General features: G+C 49.0%; 2 protein-coding genes across 2 annotated transcripts in view; one reads left to right on the top strand and one right to left on the bottom strand.

The window, feature by feature from the left end:
- Positions 1–9948, bottom strand: part of IQGAP1 (IQ motif containing GTPase activating protein 1) — a 33161-nt gene extending 23213 nt beyond the window's left edge. The window contains exons 1-9 of the mRNA XM_015818599.1: positions 9894–9948; positions 9176–9275; positions 3136–3292; positions 2688–2765; positions 2100–2176; positions 1668–1735; positions 1298–1411; positions 873–1051; positions 616–706 (exon numbers count right to left, since the gene is read on the bottom strand). Of these exons, the coding sequence (XP_015674085.1) occupies positions 616–706; positions 873–1051; positions 1298–1411; positions 1668–1735; positions 2100–2176; positions 2688–2765; positions 3136–3292; positions 9176–9275; positions 9894–9948 (919 nt within the window). The remainder of the gene's footprint in view (positions 1–615; positions 707–872; positions 1052–1297; positions 1412–1667; positions 1736–2099; positions 2177–2687; positions 2766–3135; positions 3293–9175; positions 9276–9893) is intronic.
- Positions 9949–12498: 2550 nt separating this feature from the next.
- Positions 12499–20307, top strand: TUBGCP4 (tubulin gamma complex associated protein 4). Its single transcript, XM_015818614.1, has 16 exons — positions 12499–12516; positions 12770–12823; positions 14129–14185; positions 14668–14747; positions 15025–15226; positions 15774–15939; positions 16532–16656; positions 16899–16949; positions 17063–17168; positions 17353–17460; positions 17726–17864; positions 17973–18150; positions 18317–18451; positions 19392–19508; positions 19639–19778; positions 20091–20307. The coding sequence occupies exons 3-16, from the start codon at positions 14153–14155 to the stop codon at positions 20104–20106; spliced, it is 1596 nt and encodes a 531-aa protein (XP_015674100.1). The 5' UTR covers positions 12499–12516; positions 12770–12823; positions 14129–14152; the 3' UTR covers positions 20107–20307.
- The last annotated feature ends 872 nt before the right edge of the window (positions 20308–21179 follow it).

Raw genomic sequence — 21179 nt, 5'->3', positions numbered from 1 at the left:
CAACCTTGGCTCTTTTATGACTCGTGGACTTCAACTCCCAGAATTCCTTAGCCAGCATGGCTCAGCTTGGAAACCTCTCCCTTTCCCCTCAGCGTGGCTGGCTCAGGAATTCTGGGAGTTGAAGTCCACGAGCCATAAAAGAGCCAAGGTTGCCTACCCCTGGCCTAAGCATTTCACTGCTATTTGTTTACTGCATAAATAAGGTAGCTTAACTCTAAAAGGATCCTGAGTGGTTTATAGTATCTTAAAAAAAAATGAAACCTAAGTGCCTGGATGAAAGCACACCGATTCCAAAAACTAACAGCAGCTCCAGAGGGGCTCCAGAGATACCCCAGCCCCAGGAACCAAGCCGGACCTTAAGGGACTTCTGGGAAGCTTGAAGAGCAGGAGCTGCACATATCTCCCAGGGGAGTCTGGAAGCATTTTACTACCCGACAACTTTCAGCTGTGCTGCTTATTTCCAGTTAAATTTCTAATTTCAACTTTAGAAAAGGAAGGAAACTATGAGTGGAGCATTACAGTCAAGTAGGCCTGGGAATGTGAAATAATTTGCTGCTCCCTGGCGGTGCTTTCACACAAGAAGGCCACAAAAGGAGTACTAGAATAAACACTTACAATTAACTTGGTTGACGTTGCCCTGAATCTCCGCTTGAGTCAGCAGCTCTTCATACACATCTCGCTCCCGTCCTGCATCCTCCGGGGCCACCTAGAGGCAAACCGGCACCGTTTAGGATCTCAGAGATGCTTAAAGCCTCCAGGCCCCCCAAAATGCAATGCAGGGCCCCACTGCTACCCCTTGGGCTCTGGTGTGACAAACCCTCAAATATCAGCAGGCCGAATCCCCAGCAATCCCACCCTTGAGAGAATTTTACCCTCTTCCGCGTGTTTTCTGCCTTCTCCTGCTTGGCTTGAAAGAGGGTGCCCTGGTAGACGAGGGCCAGGGTCTCATCGAGATTCACCAGCATGGCGTTGGGGTTCTGCATGGCCGAAAAGGTCTCAGCGGGAATCTGACGGTCGACGGCTTCATTGATGACGATCACGGCTGCGTGCACTGCCGGGGAGAACAGGCGAGAAAGGCTCGGCTCAGCAGTACAGCCCTCCTCCTGGGCCAGGGGAGCCTGGGAAGAGCCCCCCTCCCAAAGGCCGGACCCCCGCCCTGCAGAGAGGCCTGGCCAGAAGCGCACGCCTGCCTTTCTCTGCGATTCTGTTACTGAGGAACACACAGCGTGTCTGTAACTCAGTCTCTAATCTGGAAGCCTCTCCAATAAGAACAAAAGGGAACCCGATTTCCTCTTACATGCTGCTTCATCCAGAGACAGCTCATTAGCGAGGATCCCGCCAATCTTGCCAAAGGCAGGCATCTGAATGCCGTACTTCTCCAGTTCACTCCTCATGTTACTGATTTCTTCCTCTGGAACAGAAGGGAAAGGTGACCTCTTGGGACGGGCGGCCCCAGGTGCAGGAAGGGAGAGGCAGGGATATGCTGGGAGCTTCTCCTGCAGGGCTGCTCCCCCCACTCTCGGGGCCTGGGCAATAGCCAGGAGGGCTGCTCCTTGGGCAGGGAGCAAAGGCAGGCAGAAGGTCCAGCAGTTGCCCTTTCTGAAGGTCTTGTACGCCGCCCCCCCCTCTCAGTGGGCAGAGCAGCAGAAAGGAAAGGCTTCTCTCACCTGTGAAGTCCACTTTGCCATACAGATCCTGAATCTGTGGAGCTAATCCCAGCTTGAACAGGTACAGGCTGAAAAAAGATGGAAAGTCAAGCATACCGGAAGCCCCGGCCCCATTCCATGACCTGATCCTGTTTATAATGCTAAATTCTGATTGATAACCACTCCCCCCAATGATCGTGCTACTATTCTCCAGAGGGAATTTTCTTCAACACATTTATATATGTGCTTCTTTCATTATGCATTGCAAAAGGTCAATTTTGTCTCTAACCTTTGTACTCAAGATACAAAATCCCCCACATCAACTCCTATATGCGGATGCTATGCAGTATTTAAATTATTATATATCATTTTTTCTTCTAATCATTTTCTCTAAAACACTTACAAAGCATTGTGTCAATATTTGGATGATTTAAACAGGTATCTTATCTTTACCTGAGTGCATGGATGCAATAGATGCAGCGTGGCATGTTCTTCCGATCATAGATATCTGTTGTCTCTGGGTAAAAAATCTGAAGAGAGGGCAAAAAGGGAAGAAAGAGAAAAAAAAATGATCGATACTGTTCAAATTTGCATTTAAAAAGAACCTTTTTTTCACAACTGAGAAGGTCGTAAATGTGGGCATTGGTCACAAAGTAACTTTCTGTTTTCAAATAAAAAATACACGGCCTCTGATTCCTCTTTAGCAAACCCTGAGTAGCAGTAAGACTATCACAGACAAAAAAGATGGCAGGAGGAGTACTGAATGGGTCTCAAAACCATCTTCCCTTTAATCGTCCCACCCACCCAGTGAACCATATATATAACATCTGGTCCCTCCCCATGCCTACATTTTTTCCATGGAACCGTTCATGCAGTTCCCAAAATATTCCCAACTCATTCCATTCATCTTGCTCATATGAAATTAAGTCTGGAAAGTTTTTAGAATCAAAAACTGCACCAGGACGGGGGGGGGAGAGCGATGCTTTCAGCCACTCCCCCATCCCAAGGGACCCCATCTGGCTTCCATTCCAGCCAAGTTACCTTAGGGAGGCCAATTTCAGCCATTGCATTCAGCCACTGAATTACATTGTCGGTATGACGGAAGTGGAGTCCTGTGGCCTGAAACACAGAGGGCGAAGAAGGTAAATGCAAAAAAATCAAAGAGGCTCTGCAGCTCCAGGGCAGGCCGGCCAACTGCTTCACTGATCAAGACATGAGTGCGAATGAAAGCATTTCTCTACAGGAGAGGAGCACTTTCGCCCGTGGGGCCAGACCCTCCTTTCCCCAAAGGCTTTATGGGATCAGGCAGACTGCAACAGCTCCTCAACTGACTTCATTTGACGCACCATTTTAGTTACAGCTTAATGATTGACAACATCCCTCATGTAGCAACAACGGCATTTTTCTCGTCTATGCGTTGTTTCCTGAATCCTTTTTTTTTAGAAACTAAAACTTCCTTGTCCAGCAGAACAGGAAATGTTCACCTTACCTTGTATCTAGTTTGCTCACGATCATAAATCTTTTTGAGAGACACCACTTTGGGAGAGAAAAAGTTTCCAAGTTTGGCCAGGTGGACCCCATTCCTGAGCCCTTCTTCCAGCTCCGTCGTGGGGGGCAGCTCTTCATTCAGACATGCTTCCATCCACCTGAGAAAAGAGGGCAGAAGCCAATTAGGGAAGGATCTGCAGGAGAATCAAAATGAAAACTTGCTTATAAGTCCTTTGTGGACCCATTTTGCCAGGGCAGCTGAAAATGAGAAATGTTACAACTGTGGAAATACAACTGATATCAAAGTGAGTAACAAAATTAAAGGCATCAGTCAAGAAATTAAACATACATGATCCAGTCTGGGTCAGTCACTGGGACCAGAGGTTTTGTATCCACTGTCACACACAAAGAGTTGCATCAGAACACTATATGGCAGGGTGAAAACCCACTGTGGCATCCAGCAGGCCAAACAGCTGGAGAACAGGTACCTCCGTGAACAATTCAAGGAGAATGGGTACCCACAATCATTTGTCACAGCTGAAGTTGGGGATTCTACACCCAAGACGCTCTATCACTCCACCCATGCCCAGAATATCAGCCACACTGCATGAACCTCCACAGTTGGGCTGAGTAAATCAACTAAATGCTGGAGAAATCCAGCGTTTGGCACAATGTGGACTTTCTGTTCTCAATCTGCAAGAGAAACAATGGCTGTCAAAATTCAGGGGCTGCCAGCTTGATTCCAAAAAAGCAGGAGCTTGTCTTTATTTAAAAAAAAAATTAAAAATTCATTCTTTACTTAGCTTCAGTTGACAATCTGATGAATAGGGGAAAAGTTTACTCTGCAGATTACTGAGCTATAACCTGTAGCAAGCAGCAGCTCAAAAGTGATTAATCCGCAGTCTACTTTATCCACAGAATAGAAGTCACAAATCTGTAGAACTGTCACTAAGAATCAACACTGACTTGATGGCACAAAGCACACAATCAACTTAAACTCCTAAATCCAAGAAAACTGGCAAGAAAAAGAAGGAATGGAGGCAAACAACATCAGCATATAAGTGGGAATACAAAGAAATTCCTCTGAATGGCAAAAGAACCGGTCTGACCGGTATGGCTTTTGCTCAAAGCATCAAAAAATCAAAAACTTTTTCACTTCAAAGTATCAGAAATGCTCTAGAACCAAGAACAAGCATTTCCAGATACCAAAGGCTCCTGGTAATTTTAGAAAAAGACAGACAGGATTGCAGTGCAATCATGATCATCACAGTAGAGTTACTTCAGCTTTCCCCAAACTGGGTATTTTCCTGATGGGCGTCCTTGAACACCCCAAATTACATCCCAGCCAGAGATTGCTATAAACCAAAACCAGAGACTTAGAGAATTGGAAGGATCCCTCACACAGCTGCTTTAGCCCCTACACAATTGAGACCAGGATTGCTGGTCTCTTAAGGTCATAAAGCTATCATCAGTCCCAGTTGCCATCCTAATGCCAGGGATGTGTGGGTCATTAACCAAGAAGACGGCCATTTCCAAGGCAAGGAATGTGGGGCTGCCCTGGAGGGGAAGGCTTTGGGGGGGCCTGAGGAGGTCATGTGCTGACAGGGGGATGCTGTAGGCAAGAGGAAAAAGCAGAAGAAGGAAGCTTCCACAGCCACCAGCAACCAGCTGGCTTTCCTGCTGACTTTGCTTATGGGAAGGTCACAAAGGGTGACCAAGGGCTGCAGCTTGCTGCAATATCCTAACAACTGCAAGCTGGGCACCCAAGTGCTCAGATCCACGATCACATGACTATGAGGGTGCTACGACAGCCAGAACTTTGAAAACTGGTCATAAATTTATTTTTTCAGCGCTGCTGTAACTTTGAAAGGTTGCTGAATGAATGGACGTAAGTTGAGGACTACCTGAATTCCCCTGCTGAAGAAAAAACTGCCAACTCCAGTGTTATTCATTCCATTGTTGAATGGAAAAGATCAAAAAATTAAAAGACCCTCAAAAAGTAAAGAGCCAAGGAGTCAGAAAGTGCTAAGGGAGGCATCTCCAGGCATCTCCCAGCCATAATGTAAGATATGGAGGGACAGAAAAGAACCTAAAAAGACCAGCAGAGAATCCTGGCAGGTCGGGGGCAGGGAACCCATTATTCTTCCACCAGAGGAAGGGGCATGTCTGGACACATCTCAGATTCCTTAAGTTCTATACCTGGAAGGATCTTCACCAGGTGTGGAGGTGTGTCAGCTTCAGTGCTGCTAGTTGCCAACTCCCAGATTTTTCCCAACCAACAAGCCCAGACACTGGCTGGACCACTGTTCTTTAGGAAGCACAGACCTTTATCAGCCCATAAAGTGCAACACCCAGTATTGATGCTGCTTCTTTTTTAGGATTTCTATTCCAAAGATGCAAGGAATCGGGAGGTGGGAGGGATATAAATTTAATAAATTATGGTTCGTCACACAGTCAGTGAGATGTTTAAAGTGAGAGGTCCTTGGTGCTCTCTGAACTTTGTTGTTTTCTTGCAGATGTTTCATTACCCAAGCTAGGTAACATCATCAGTGCTGTCAGATGTCTAGACTGAATTTGGCCTTTTGAATCCAATCTTGGAGCAGCTAACCAGGTATTTCTTCAGCTTCTTTGCAGTGGCAGCACTTGCTGTCTGTTGTTGTCTTTCTCAATTCTGGCTTTGTATGCATTTTGTTCTTAAGGCCTCGTCCTGTGCAGCCAGAATTAGCCCCCGTTTCTTTCTTCAACTTTCCTGCACTTAGTTATGGCCAGGTCTTTTTATTATTTATTTTCCCTACTGTCCGACAGATGCTTTTCTTTTAGACCAGGGGTAGTCAACCTTGGCTCTTTTGTGACTCGTGGACTTCAATTCCCAGAATTCCCGAGCCAGCTTAGCTGGCTCGGGAATTCTGGGAGTTGAAGTCCACGAGTCATAAAAGAGCCAAGGTTGACTACCCGTTTTAGATAGTCATTGGTGCCTTTTGGAAGATTACCTGTGTCCTCGAGGGTCTCCTGAACAGTGCAGATGTGTGTGGGGCCTTCTTGGCTGCAGGATGTTTTTCTGCCCTGTGTCCCTTCACTGTTGAAGACAGGCGCAGGCTGTTGGGGGTGTGTCTGTGTTGTCTGCATCTCAAACTGAAGCGCAAATGGTTCCCGGAGTCTGCAATGTTTTCTGGAAATCCGTTCATACTGCCGCATCATTTGAAGGGTGTTCATCCCAGAGTGCATGGCTAAATGTCTATGGAGGTTCTCAGGCATCCAGATCCTGGTTGTCCCAAAGGAGCTTTTTCAGGAGGCCGTGGAGTAGTACCATTAACGACTACTCGTTGAGTATGGTTTGTCAGCCAGTTACAAATCCATCTGGTGGTGATGTCGTCTATCCCACATTTTTTTTAGCTTACCAAGAATTAGGTTGTGGTCTACTTTGTCGAATGCCTTGCTGAAGTCTAAGTATACTATGTCCACAGCATTTTGCTGATCTACTAATTTAGTCACTTTGTCAAAGAATGAAAGATTGGTTTGGCATAATCTGTTTTTTAACAAATCCGAGCTACTTACCTTCTTATATGGTTGGTTATCTAGTGGTTTTTGCTTGGAACCAGGTTCTAAAGGTCTTGAAGATTTGGCTCCCTCCCCCCTCAATTTTAGTTTAAAGCCCTTCTGATAAGATTAGCCAGTTGCTTTCTGAAGATATTCTTTCCAGTTCTTGTAAGGTTCACTTCATCCAGTAGCCAGTAGCCCTTCATGTAGGTAACGCATACTATGGTCTGGAAGCCGAAGTTCTCTTGATGACACCAGTTTTTAAGCCAGTGGTTTGTTTCTAAAATCCTTTGCGCTCTCATTGGATGTTGGCCTTTGGTTGGAAGTATAGATGAAAACACCACTTGAGTTCCTAATTCTTTAACTTTCTTCCCTAGCTGTTTGTAACCTCTTATTGTTTTTAGATTCATTGTTGCATCATTGGTCCCGTGTAGGAGAAGAAAGAAGTAGTAATCTGTGGGGTTGATTATTTTAGTAAGGTTCTCAGTTACATTATTGATTTTTGCTCCAGGGAGACAACATACCTCCCTAGACTGAGGGAGATTGTTCAGTCTGCAGACTATAGTTTCTATTCCCCAAAGAAGTGACACTCCTATCACCAATATTTGCCTTTTTTTCCTAGGGAAGTCTGGGATGCTATTCCTCCTGTCACAGGAATGCTGAGTTGCATCTCTTTTTTAGAAACTATTGGCGACTGGTCTTTTATAGGTGTCTGCATATTTCCTTCCCGGGGGAGGCTACGAAAGCGATTGTTCAGTTCCAGAGGGGCTTCACTGGAATGGGCTAGGTTAAATAGTAGGGGCTTTGCTCTTGGTTGCTGTTTTCTTCTAAAAGTGATATGTTTCCATCGGTCTTCTTTAGATTCATACATAGGGTCATTTTTTTTCATAAATTGTTTGTTCCCTATGGTGTTCACTTTGGGTTATCGATTTTCTTCTTTTTGTTCATATATCAGCTCATTTTTTAAAAAAAGCTGTTTGCTCCCTATTGTGTTTAATTTTGGTGTAGTTTAGGTCGGGGATTCTTGCTTTGGTTGCTTCTTTTTCTCCTAATAATTCATATGATTTACATTTGATACATATATAGTTTGGGTCTTCTGTGGGCATCAGCTCAAACATATGACATATTTTGCAAGTTACTATAATGTTACATTATATAATAATGTCATCTTACATTGTTTATTACATAGTATCTCAATTAATGGAAAACATCTACAGGTAGTCCTTGACTACAACTGGGACCTGAATCTGTCACTGATGAAGCAATCATTAAGCAAGGTAAGAGGCCCAGATAAGGAGTGTGGGGTGCCTCAGGGGCCTGGGGAAGACCCTGGGAGGCCCAGCACAGCTCACGCATGAGGGTCTCTCCACTCATCGTCCTGCCAAAATCCAAGCAGGATTTTCAGCTCCTGAGTGGGAGACAGTCACCTGCTCCAGGCCTCTCATGGTCTCCACCCACCCACCCCACTCCTTACCTTACCACACTTCTTCTCCCTCGGGGGTTGTAAATCCTCCATGGCTGAGAATCCAACTTGGATTTTGGGACAGCCAGCCCCAGAGGAAGTCCTCTTGGCAGGTGCCACCTTTCCCACTGACTTTTTGGGGAAGCTGACGGGGAAGACTGCAAATGGCAACCACCTGATTGTGGGGCGCCTGGCAACCAGTCAGTGCAAATGGATTGCCAAATGCCCAGATTGTAATTGTGTGACTATGGGGATTTGCACCCACTTGGTCCCTTAAAAATCACAATATGGTTTATTTCAGCAGAACGTATTGCACAATTACAACAGTTTTGGCTTACTAACACAGCCAAAGATTTGTTCAATACTGTATGGAGTTTGTGAAAACTTTGAATCCATATGTTTCTTCAAAGAATTTTGTTATCTGTAATCTGGGAAATCAGTTATTGACAGAGAACATCTCCCATAAAAGTATGTGCCAAAAGAGAGAAAGAAATGGAAGGAAAGAATGACACATTTCCTCATCTCATTCTTGGGCAAGAGTTCCCGCTATACTGGGAGGTAAACAAAGAAAGCTTGAGATCATGCTACACATCATAAAAAGGGTACACAAAAATGAAAACAGTTGACATCATACCTTGCCTGGAGAGCCACCCACTCCCTGGAAAAGATCATCAAGCAACATACTTTTCAATATTATTTCTCAGAAAACAGGTTTCCCTGATGGCCAACCACACACCCATGAGAGGTCCCTAGAATTTGATCCTGGATCAGGGCAGGCCATTCGTGTTGAGCAGATCACAGGAGGTGTCTTCCTCCTACAAGGAAAAGCTGCCCATGACGGCATTCCCGGAAAGCCTGGGGCTTGAATAAATGCATACAATGGATGGGCAGGGGCTCCATTTCAGGAGGAAGCAGGCGGAGGCCACGAAAACCATGCCGAGCAGCCGTCCAGGTCGGCGGGCAACCCAAGCGACCAAGCCGGTCGCCTTCACCCCCCCACCCCGCCCGACCCTGCTTGGGGCCGCCGGCGCTCCCGGCTCACCTCTTGGCCTCCTCCAGGTGGCAGAGATACTCGTAGGCCACGTTCTGGCGCCGCCGCTCGTCCATCTCCTCCGCCGTCATCCTCTCGTTGTCCAGCACGGCTGCAAAGAGAGGCGCGGTCACTCCCGGCGGGGCGGCGGGGGCGCTTCCGAGGGGACGGAGCGCCGCCGTTTCTTCGCCGCCGACTCGGCCGGTCCGGGCCTTTCCCGCCCTGGGGCCGCCTGCTCAGGTCCCTGGGAGGCCCCCCGGCCGACAACGGGTTCCCTTCCGGCCCGGCCGCTCCTCTCCGCGGCGGCGGCGGCTCACCCTCACCGCCTCGCGCCGGCCGAGAGGCTGCTGCGGGCCGGGAGGGAGTGATGCGGCCGGGAAGGGAAGGTCGCCAAGGCGCCCGGCCTGAGGAGCCAGATCCCCGGGAGGGTCTGGCCAAGGGCGGCCGCAGGGCCCGGCGCGCACCAAGCCGGGCTCTGCGCCCGATCCGCAGCTGCCGGGCAGGAGACGTGCAGGAGCAGGCCGCTCCTCGGCGGCGGTGGGGCGGCAGCAGCCTCTCCGGCCATCTTGGGCGCGGAAGGCCGGGTCGGGAGCGGCGGCGGCAACCCCTGCAGCCCGCGCGCCGCCAAGCCGGTTGGGATCGGGCGCGCCGTCAAGGAAGCCGCCGCCCGGCCGCCCCGCGCCCCCCTCCCGCCCCGCTTCCCCCCCCCGCCTGCCACGCGCGGACTCACAGCCGTAGTGCGGCCGGGCCGCGCCCGTCCCGTCGCATTCCTCCGGAGCAGCCATAGGCGCGGGCGGCGGGGGTTCTCTGGCGGGTGCGGAGCGGAGGGAGCGCAGCACAGCGCAACGCAACGCGGCGCAGGCCGTCCGAGGGCGAAGGCAGGAAGACGAAGGGGAAGCGGCCAGGCGGCTCCGCCCGTGGGTGTCGGCGCAGGGAGGGCGCGGCCGCGGCGGGAACGAGCGGAGCGGAAGCGCGCCTGGGCAGTCCCGCCGAGCCTCTTCGCCGCGGCCTCTAAAGTCATTTTAAAAATGAACTAATATTTTTAATCATTGAGCCATTCAAAGAGAAGCCCATATAAGATCTAGTTTTCTTTAATGCTTTGCTCCTCCTCCTAATCTAAGGATATAAACAATGCCAGATTTTGTATACCTGCCTTCCTGAATTGTTGAAGAACTTAATAAGGATGCTAACCCAACCCTGCTTGTAATGAAATAATATTTTGGGCCAGAGAATCTCCGGCTTTGCCATACCAGAACTCCCCAAAACGATACACTGTATTTATATATCCTTCACCGCAACTTAAACCAAAAGGCAAAATTGGACTGACTTTTGATGGTGTTCTCATTTTGCCTACTCAAGATTTTTGATCTTTTTTTTTAAATGAACCCCATCAAATTTGCTAATAATCCCTGGAGAGTTACAATGAATCATTTGGCCATTCCTGGTATTCCGAGAATACATTGCCATATAAAGAACCATTTTTAAGGTCTAAGCGAGGCACCACCTCCTTTACCATCTCCATGTCCAAAGGGTTGCTATTCTTAGGCCACTTCAGCCAGCCAGCCTGCTATTCCAACCCACTCCGGGGAAAGTCCCTGGAGCGTGGGCCATTTCTAACTCCTGTGGGGCTTTTTGAGGCTTCTCCTGCTGTGCAACCTCAGCCACTCTCTTTGGACAGGTAGCCCCCGTTTGACCTTTGCTCAGCGACCCTTGGAGGCGCTGAATGAATGGGAGTCATCACCAGGCCTCGGCCACTGCAGCCGCCCCGGGATCAAAATCTGGGCATTTGGCAGCCCACTCGCACTTAGGACTTCGCCAGTCACATCTGCCCCGCCCTTTCGGCCACCCTGCACCCCACTGGCACCTCCCCTGCTGTCCGCTCAAGTCCTTGGCTGGCTGAGGAATTCTGGGAGTTGAAGTCCACAAGTCTTAAAGGTTGAGGACCCCTGCTTTAGGCGAGAGTGAGGAAGTAATAATAATAGTAAAGTTGGAAGGGACCTTGAAGGTCATCTAGTCCAACCCCCTGCTCAGGTATTGACAGCCTCTTCCCCCTGCCCTCCTTCTGCCGGGCCACAGAGAGTCGCCTGCCCGCCTTCCCTCCTCTCGCCAGGCTGAGGGCATTCTGCCACCTCGGCGCTCCTCCGGCCGGCCGTGTCCCCCCCCGCCCCCCTCCCGGCAGGCGGCATCAGCGCAGGGCGGCTCTGACGCGCCCGGGGGGCGTGGCCGGAGCTGCTAGACAGGCGGCCAAGCTAAATGCCTGAAGGACCCCATCCCGTCCTCGCGAGTCCCGGCGCCTCATCCGGCGGCGATCGAGGCCTCGGCCGGGTCTTCGCGGGGGTGTGCCGGCTCTGCCCTGTTCCCGGAGGCGTCGTCGCGGCTCCTGCGAAGAGGCGGCTAAGGGCCGGCCCCCACGCGGCGCCATGATCCACGAACTGCTGCTGGCGCTGCGTGGCTACCCGGGCGGCCTCTTCGTGGGCGGCGGCGGCGGCCTGCAGGTGGGCGGGGAGCGCGCGGGCGGAGCGGCCCTCCCTCCCTCTGCGGGCCCGGCCAGCGCCCTAAATCGGGTCTTCCAACTCGGCCCTTTTATGACTCGTGGACTTCAACTCCCAGAATTCCTCAGCCAGGCACGCTGCTGAGGAATTCTGGGAGTTGAAGTCCACAAGTCAAAAGGACCAAGGTTGCCTACTCCTGCTTGTGGACCAACTCCCAGAATTCCCCAGCCAGGCATGCTGGCTGAGGAATTCTGGGAGTTGAAGTCCACGAGTCCTAAAAGGACCAAGGTTGCCTACTGCTTGTGGACCAACTCCCAGAATTCCCCAGCCAGGCATGCTGGCTGAGGAATTCTGGGAGTTGAAGTCCACGAGTCCTAAAAGGGCCAAGGTTGCCTACTGCTTGTGGACCAACTCCCAGAATTCCTCAGCTAGGCATGCTGGCTGAGGAATTCTGGGAGTTGAAGTCCACGAGCCCTAAAAGGGCCGAGTTTGAAGACCCCTGCCCTAAATCCTCCCCCTCTCCCCGCAGGTGTCCCCGGAGCCGCCGCCGTTCCTGCACCCCAGCGAGGCCGCCCTCCTGGCCCGCATCTGCCGCCTGGGCTCCCTCTACATCCGCCTGCAAGAGTTCATCGAGCAGTTCGCCGAGCACGCCCAGCCGCCACTGCCGCCGCTGCAGGTGCGCCTTTCCCAGGGAGGGGTGGGGGGCTTTCCCAGGGGCCCCACGGGGAGTCACCGCCTGGCTTCGCCTCTCCGCAGGAGCTGCTGGCCTCCCCACCGGGGATCTACCTGCGCGCCTTCTGCACCGGGCTAGATGCCGTGCTGCAGCCCTACCGGCAGGCGCTGCTGGGCTTGGAGCAGGAGGTGAGGGCCAGGTGTGCAAGGAGGAAGCTGGGTGCTTCGGGGGGGGGGAAGACCCCAACCCGAATGGCCACGATGCTGGTTTGTCTCGGGCCAAGTTTGCATTTTCTGACAGAGTAGAAGCTTATCTGGAATAAGGTATTGCAGGCTATATAACATTCAGAAGGTTACATCCTGACAACCTGTCTCTTTCTCCCCCCCCCAAAAAAAAGGCTCAGTTGTGAATGCTCACACTTTATCCCTTTGTTTTGGGCAGTTTCTGGCTGATCCACACCTTACCATCTCGTATGTCAACTATTCTCTGGACCAGGTGAGTATTGCCCAAGAAGTCATTTCCATCTGCACTTTGAGGATACTTTCCCAGATGCAACAATATATAAAAAAGAAACATGCAGGGAAACAAAAGAAGTTCATGGGACTAAAAAAAAAAAGAAAAGTGCAATCAGACCTTCCAACTTCACGAGATCTGTGAACTTCTTTTGTTTCCCAGCACGTTTCTTCTTTGAGGTCAGCCTCCCGCCCTCCCAGGCTGCCTAGATTCCAGGTTAGAGGTGGGGATTGTGAAAAGGATTCCAGACTGGCAGAGTCATGCTTGCAATGAGGGGTGAGCCGGTTCCGCCAACCTGCGCTATGCAAAGATGGGCAGTTAAATATGTATAAATTTAAAAAAAGATGAAGCCTTCCTGTGATTGCTGCAATATCTGGTCCATGTCGGGAGCCTTTCTGTTGATTAAAAGTGTGATTTTTCATCAGTTGCCTCCCTGTGCTGAGAGCGGGCCGGCCCCCGTGGCCTAGGATGGTGATTTTCATTGAGTTTGGTATCTTGGATTGCCTCTGCAGAACTGAAGTTGCTAGTTAGATCTAGGTTTTGATTTAAAATTCTTTTATATGTATGTATGTATGTATGTATGTATGTATGTATATATGTATTTTTTCCTCCCATATTTGGGCCGACAGGGCGCATCAAAAAAACACTCAAGACATATATATGTATGTATGTATATATATGTATATATGTATGTGTATATCTGTATCTATTTGAAGTAGCATTTATGTATCATTTTGAATCACTTTATTGAAAAACCCCAGTACTGTTTAGGAGAATGCAATTAGCCCTGTGCTATTATTTTAAAATGAGAGCCAGTTTGGTTTCAAGATTAAGGCCTCTGGCTAAAAATGGGTGATCGTGAGTTCTAGTCCTGCCTTAGACAGGAAGCCAACTGGGTGACCTTGGGCCAGTCACTTTTAATTAGCTCTAGGAGGAAGCTAATGGCAACCCACTTCTGAAAAACCTTGCTAATAAAACTGCAGGGATTTATCCAGGCAGTCTCCAAGATTCAGACACGACTGAACAAAAGGAAAAAAATTGAAAGCTACATTCATCTCTGTTATCTTAACATTTAAAAGATGTTTGGTATCTTTTTTTGTAAAGGTTCTATAGATAGTAAGGACCAATCACAGCCCAAAGGAAACATGATACATATCTTGAAGGCAGCTCAGGAGAAGGGTTTTTCCATGGCCAGATATCAGATTGTCAAATCTGCTGAGCAACTATTTATTTTTTGCCCCAATTCACTAAACAAGTATATTTTAAATACTAATTTTTGTTTTACAGTTTCAGCTCTTGTTTCCCTCACTGATGATTGTGGTAGAGCAGATAAAGACCCAGAAGGTACGGTATTCCTGCCTCTGTTAATGGAAGCTTATTCATGGAGTAGTTTAATAAAAATATAGATATCTGGCCAACAGCTTAGTTGAGACTGATTCTTTTCATCTTGATGGAAATGAGAAATGCAAAAGAGACGTTATATTGCTGTTAGGGTGGTACAGAGGTTAGAATGCAGCATTGCAGGCTGACTCTGCTCACAGCCTGCCGTTCGATCCTGATGGGGCTTGAGGTTGGCTCAGCCTTCCATCCTTCGGAAATCATTAAAAGGAAGGCCCAGATTGTTGAGGGCAATATGCTCACATTGTAAAGCACTGTGGGGCAATATATAAGTCTGTGCTGTTGTTATTGGGCAGAAATGTAAAAAGGGGTGATAAATGCAGTTCATTATTGTTGTCTGCTGCAAACCTTCTGGAAGGCAGTTGGTGTTTGGGCACCTTTGGTTTTCTTTCCTGCAAGTGATTTATCTGAATTTGTTTCTTTGGCAGATTCACGGTTGTCAGATCTTGGAGACAGTCTACAAATACAGCCGTGGTGGCTTGCCACCGGTGCGCCATGCTCTGGAGAAGTAAGGAACTCCAATTCTTTGGTGGCCTTTAGGTGTACCCCAGTAACCCCCCCCTGCCCCGGACACAAGCATAAAGCTGCTTTCAGTGGTGTTTCTTCTTACCAGCTCTCCATAAATGACCAAAGGGAGCAATTCAGAGCATCTGGAATTCAGGGGCTTTAATTGGAATGGGCAGCTGCCCAAGGAGGAGATGCTGCCTGGCTGCCGGTTCCATTTGCTGCCCGTCACGTGAAGCTGAGTGTCTCCTGAACTTTTTATTCCGTTTGCACTTCTGCAGGGTCCTGGCCATGTGCCATGCCGTTTTATACAAGCAGCTCTCCGCCTGGATGCTGCACGGACTGCTCTTGGATCAGCACGAGGAGTTCTTCATCAGGCAGGGCCCCTCTCTGGGGGTCATCCCGGCCCAGCCTGAAGAAGACGACGATGATCTGGGCATCGGAGGACTCACAGGAAAGCAACTGCGAGAGCTGCAAGATATGGTGAGATTGAGTCTTCCCCATGGTCCCCCCGTTTTTGAACTCAAGCTTATGTATTTATTTTATTAAGAAAATTTGACGCTCATCCAACTCACACTCCAGGAAGCTTAAATGAGTAACCCCAAATTCAAAATCCAGTAAATCCTCATCCCCCTGGCAACAACAATCAAATACACTACTTGATGGGCTCCATATATCCCTGAGATCCCCGGGTCCATTGGCAAAGCAGGTCTTCAGGCCGTTTTGAAAGAGTATCAAATTGGGGCGAATGTACAGGGTGTTCTCACTTCCTTGTGTTTTTTAGAAGAGAATTAAGGGAAGAATAAACTTTGGGAACAAGGGCAACATGGCAATATTTTCTCCCCAAGCTTGGCATTGTTTCTCCCAGTCCCTGAACTCTTAAATTAAGAGACAGATTCCTCCTGTCTTGGGCATCTCTCCCAAACCTTCTAAAAGGGTTGATGTCCCATGCATTGCTCTTGGGGTTCTTTGTGTTAGAATCAATCCCTTGTGTTTCTCCCCCCCCTTCCACCAACCTTTGTTCCAACAGAGGCTGATTGAGGAAGAGAATATGTTGGCCCCTTCTCCAAAGCAGTTCTCTCTCCGGATGGAGATGCTGCCTTCCTACATTCCAGCTCGTGTCGCCGAAAAAATCCTCTTTGTAGGGGAATCCGTGCAGATGTTTGAGAGTCAGAATGTGGCTCTTACCAAAAAAGGTACTGTGATTGGCTGTGATTTCTTCCAAGTGAGCTAGGAATTATTGTGGACTGGTTCAGCAGATAGATGGTTTGCATGCTGGTTGCAGTCCAGCTGCAGGAATCCTTTCCTGCCAGCTACTCTGCACTTCTTCTCAAGGCTGGGTAATCCTTCTCCACAAATAGGCCAGGTGTGCTCAAAGCTCCTGTTTTGCTGGACCATCAGGGATGAGCAGAACCTGAAAGAGGTCCCTTGAGATCCATCTGAATTGGGTCAGTGATCCAGGTTATGAGAGGCCTTTCTGACTAGAAGATCAAAGAAAGATCTTGGGCGACCCATTTCAGCCATTCAACTTTGCGAAGTTCTTCCTCTCTTTCTGAGGCTGATTTTCTTTCTTTTAAATATTCGAAACTTCTCATTCTTCTGTAATGCAAGCTAAATCTTTATCGATTCCCTTGACAAACTCTGTCTGGTTCCCAAATGTTCGCCTCTGTCTTTGTTACTGTTCCTGGGGTCTTGTCTAGGCTGATGTGTTTACACAGCCTCCTTCAATTGCACATACAAGGCCTTGAAAAGACGGCAAAGCCTCCCTGGAAATCTCTTCTCTCACAGGCTCCATCCTGAAGAACCAAGAAGATACTTTTGCTGCTGAGCTGCATCGCCTCAAGCAGCAGCCCCTGTTCCATCTGATGGACTTTGAGTCTGTGGTTGACTGGATCCGGAGCACCGTGGCGGAGGTCAGGCAGAATGTCAGGCTTTGCACGTGAAGCATTGTGGCAAAGGACCCTTAGGAATCTTTTCATGACGGGGAGAAGTTCTAGAAGAAACCCAACCCATGGAGGGATGGCCATCCTGCAAGGAGGGAGGCGGGGGGGGTGACCTTGCACAAGGATTGAGCGGAGAGAGGAGCTTTGGATGGCACAGTTGTCGTTGGGTGCAGCGTCTAGATCTTGACGCTGGGACTTTTCTCTTTCCTAAGCACTTATGGAAGCTGATGGTGGAAGAGTCCGACTTGATAGGCCAGCTGAAGGTAAATAGGCGTTCCTGCAACTCGTGAGGTCCTGTTTCCCAGTGGAAGGAAGGAAGGAAGGGTGGTCGAGGCTACTGAACAGGGTGGCTTTCAGGACGCTGTCTTCCTTCTAGGTCATTAAAGACTTTTATCTCCTGGGGAGAGGAGAATTGTTTCAGGCCTTTATAGATGCTGCACAGCACATGCTAAAGACACCACCATCCGCAATGACTGAGCACGGTGAGTCTCCCCGTCTCCAAAAAGGCTCAAAATGCTCCTTGTGTGCCATTTCTGCCAAGGCAGAGGAGAGAGGCGTAGTTGTTTGGCCTCCAAGAGGGGTGTGAAAAGGGGGAGGCAGCAAAAGGCCTATTTTCTTTCCACCACCCCCCCCCTCTGAAAGGCACCCCCCTGCTCCTCCCCTCAGATGTGAATGTGGCATTCCAGCAATCAGCCCACAGAGTGCTCTTGGACGACGACAATCTCCTGCCTTTTCTTCACCTGATCATCCATTACCACGGAAAGGAACACCGAGGTGGGTGTTGGTGCAAGAGGCCAGACTCCGTGTTGGGGAGTTAAGAATGGGATCCCCCCTCCCTCGAGCAGAAACCTGCACTAAGCCACAACTTCAGTTATTCCTCGAAGACAGCACGCCCAGTCATGGCTGGCAGGGCAGAGGCTGCTGCCTCCTGCCTGGAGGCCTCGGAGCTCTTCGCAGGAGAGGCTACCGGAGGGGCCACCAGCTCCAGCCCTCTGAGCTGCGGCCTTAAATCCAGGTTGTTGACTGGCTCCCTTTTCAGACCCTTTGCAGAACCGGGAAACCCCTTCTCGAGAGCTGTCTCCCCACGAGTCCCCCACGTCCGGCTGGGCTGCCTTGGGGCTCTCCTACAAAGTTCAGTGGCCTTTGCACATCCTCTTCACTCCTGCCGTCCTGGAAAAGTGAGCGCTGCCTTCTCTGGGGTGGTGGGAAGTGGGAGGGGGGCTTCTGCTGGTGTTCTGGGGGGCTTCCTGCCCTGAAGCTCAGCCCAACCAACTCTTTGGCTGCAGGTACAACGTGGTCTTCAAATACCTGCTGAGCGTGAGGCGAGTCCAAGCCGAGCTGCAGCACTGCTGGGCTCTGCAGATGCGGTGCAAGTGCCTGGAATCCCGGCGGACGGATGCCATCAAGTGGCAACTGCGCCATCACATGACTTTCCTTGTGGACAATTTGCAGTATTACCTGCAAGTAAGTGTTTGCCTGGGCGGCTGAAAAAGGGGCCGAACGGCTCAGTTGCTTTGTTCTCAGCTTTTTCTGCCGGCTGAAATTGCTCTCACAACTTCTTACAAGTACTTCTCTACTTTTCCTTGACCCTCGATGTTAAAAGCAATGCTTCTGGTTTGCTTTCTTTCAGGTGGATGTCCTGGAGTCTCAGTTCTCACAGCTCCTTCAACAGATTAACTCTACCCGTGATTTTGAGAGTATCCGACTGGCCCACGATCACTTTTTGAGCAATCTCCTGGCCCAGTCCTTCATTCTCTTGAAACCGGCAAGTAGCTCCTATTTGTGTACATTGTCGTCAACCGTTTCCCCTCTTGGCTCCTTGGAGTGCGTCCTCCTGGTCAGTGCATGCAAAGCTTGAAGGAAATATGGGGGAGGGTGGCATGCCCCCGTCTTTGGCTCACTCATCCCCCCCCCCATTATAGATGGTTGACTTAACTGTTGAGTGATTGGGTAATTGGTTCCCCTGAAGAACTGCTCTTCCTGGTAGCATTTTCTTTTCCTGAATATTCCACTGGAATCAGCCTTCCAGCAACTTCAGCCCATTATCCCATCTTGTGCCCTCTCTTACGGTAGAAAATAGATCTAGGCTACTTTTTGTTACTGACCTCCTGTTAGGTACTTGAAGAGGGCCTTTCTGTCTTGCCTCAATTTTCCTTGTTGCTCACCTTGAGGTCATCTGTTCTAGCAAGTTTGAATCCTTTACAGTTGAATGGACACTCACTCAAACTAGGAGTTATCAATATAATGATTAAGCCCTATAAGTTAGGAATTAGTTCTGCTGACATAGTTTAAAGTTGCATTTGCCTTTTTGCAGTCTTATCAGGCTGCTAGTTCGCAGTTTGCACTCAGCTAGTCTTCTAGATCTTTAAGTATGAATGCCCAGCTGGGTATTTTCCCATTCAAAAACTGCATTTGATTTCTAACATTCAATATTATTTTCAGCCCAATTCTATAATGTATCAAGATCATTTTGCTAGATTTCTTGTGTTCTTAGTGTCCAATCAGTTCTGCAATGTCTGCAGATTTGATAAGCATTCTCTCCGTACTTCTCATCCAAGTTGTTAAAAAAGTGTTGAGTTCACAAAACCCAGAGCTCAACTGATTAATATTTTCATTGGTAAAATTGGTTTAGAATAATAGTTACAACTGTGGGAAGATAAATGAGTACATAATAATATAACCCACTTCTGATCATTATTTTGTAGGCTTTTCACTGTCTGAATGAAATTTTAGATCTCTGCCATAATTTCTGTTCGTTGGTCAGCCAGAACCGAGGGCCCCTAGATGAACGGGGTACAGCCCAGCTGAGCATCCTGGCTAAGGTGGGTACACACAGTCACATACACAGACACACACTGAAGAGCCAGCCGTTCCTGGGGCCCGGGCCACGGATCACATGTTGGAGACCCCTCCTCTAGAAGGCTGCTCTGACGCGTGCCTGTCCCTTTGCAGGGCTTCAGCTGCCAGTCCTCCCTTCTGTTCAAGATTCTTTCCAGTGTTCACAACCACCAGATAAATTCTGACTTGGCTCAGCTGCTGTTACGCCTGGACTACAACAAGTACTACACTCACGCTGGAGGCACTTTGGGCAGGTAAGGCCAGCACCCCAAAGCAGAGCATGCTCCTCTAGCCACCTTCCAACAGAACCAGTGGGGAACACCTGGCCAAAGGCAGTGTTGAGCCCTGTGGCTTCCCCTCCGGTCTCTGGATGCCCTCCAGGCTTGCTTCCCTATCACACATTGGGGTAACCGCAGAAGAAGAATCTGCCTCCCAGATCTTTTGTGATTGGTTAGATCACGCTCGTGTCTGTTGTAATCTGTCCGTGTATTACAATATATATCTTAATTGGTGTATAATTGGCTTCATCCCTGTCCTCCTTTTGAATTACTTTTCTTTCTCTACAGTGTGGGGCTAGAATGATTAGCCCACAGATAGAATCCGAGGCCACGCTTTTCAAGAAGTGTCCTGGTCTGCAATGGCAGCAGCTACATTCCAGCCACACCGGTGAAGGAGGATGGAGGCGCGAGATTTGCCCTCAGAGCAACTTGGTCATGTTTCTTGCAGGGCCGTCTCAGCATTTGCAAGTGGAGCTTTGTATATTAAATAGCTTTCGGGGGGGGGGGGGAGTGCTGTCCTTGGGCTTCTTTTGAAGCAAAGTGAGAAGCGCCGCTTGCTTTAGGCTCCCAAATGCAGTCAGTCCCTTTTGCTGTGACTGCAGAGCCAGAAGTCCAGCCCTTCGACGCGGTCACCTTCACCATTGCTAAACCAAAATCAGCTGATAACTATAATGTTATTAAAATATTTTTTGTTCTATTTCTGAAGATGGAGCAGTATGTGAAAAGTAACCTGGCTTTGGAGGTTTCAGCTGCTGAGGCTGTTTCCCTTTGCTTCTCTGGCTCAGAGGGGCCGGTGTCTGGATACAGGGACTGTGCTGAAGACACACCGTTTGAACCAGGCCAAGAGGCCATCAACATTTGCTGCCTCTGCTGGGAAAAAAACTCCCAAAATATCAGAGGAGCCATTTTATTTCCTAACAAAACTGCTGGAGCCCTTAATGAAAAAGAAAGTAACAGATATTGTCTTTTTTTACGCAATCGATTTTTTCAAGGAGATGGCCTGGAAATAGGGGGTGTAAGAACAAAGGTGGAGGGAGTACACTGCTTCATGTGATTTTGAAATAAATATGCCAATTCAGGCAAGTGTCCCAGAGATAGAAAATTAAACACTCTTAATTGCTCTTGCTTCACAAAGCCTAGAAAGAAAATCAAATTTTTGGCAGCTATCCCATCTTACCGTGCTCCCTTCTTGCGTTTGCTGCTCTTCAAATCAGCTTTTCTAAGTATACTTATTTAGACTGGTCTGTACTGCTTTTAATTTAACTTCCTCTTCTTGCACACCTGGGACTCAGCAAGTCTGTCTGGAAGTTTTTCTGCAAGAAAGTTTCTGCTGCAAAAAGGGAGGAGAGGAGCATAAGTTTGGAATTTCCCAGCCCC

This window comes from Protobothrops mucrosquamatus, unplaced genomic scaffold (genome assembly GCF_001527695.2).
Source record: "Protobothrops mucrosquamatus isolate PMUCROS unplaced genomic scaffold, P.Mucros_1.0 scaffold768, whole genome shotgun sequence".
In the NCBI taxonomy this organism is placed as follows: domain Eukaryota; kingdom Metazoa; phylum Chordata; class Lepidosauria; order Squamata; family Viperidae; genus Protobothrops; species Protobothrops mucrosquamatus.
This window is presented reverse-complemented; position numbering and strand designations above follow the sequence as displayed.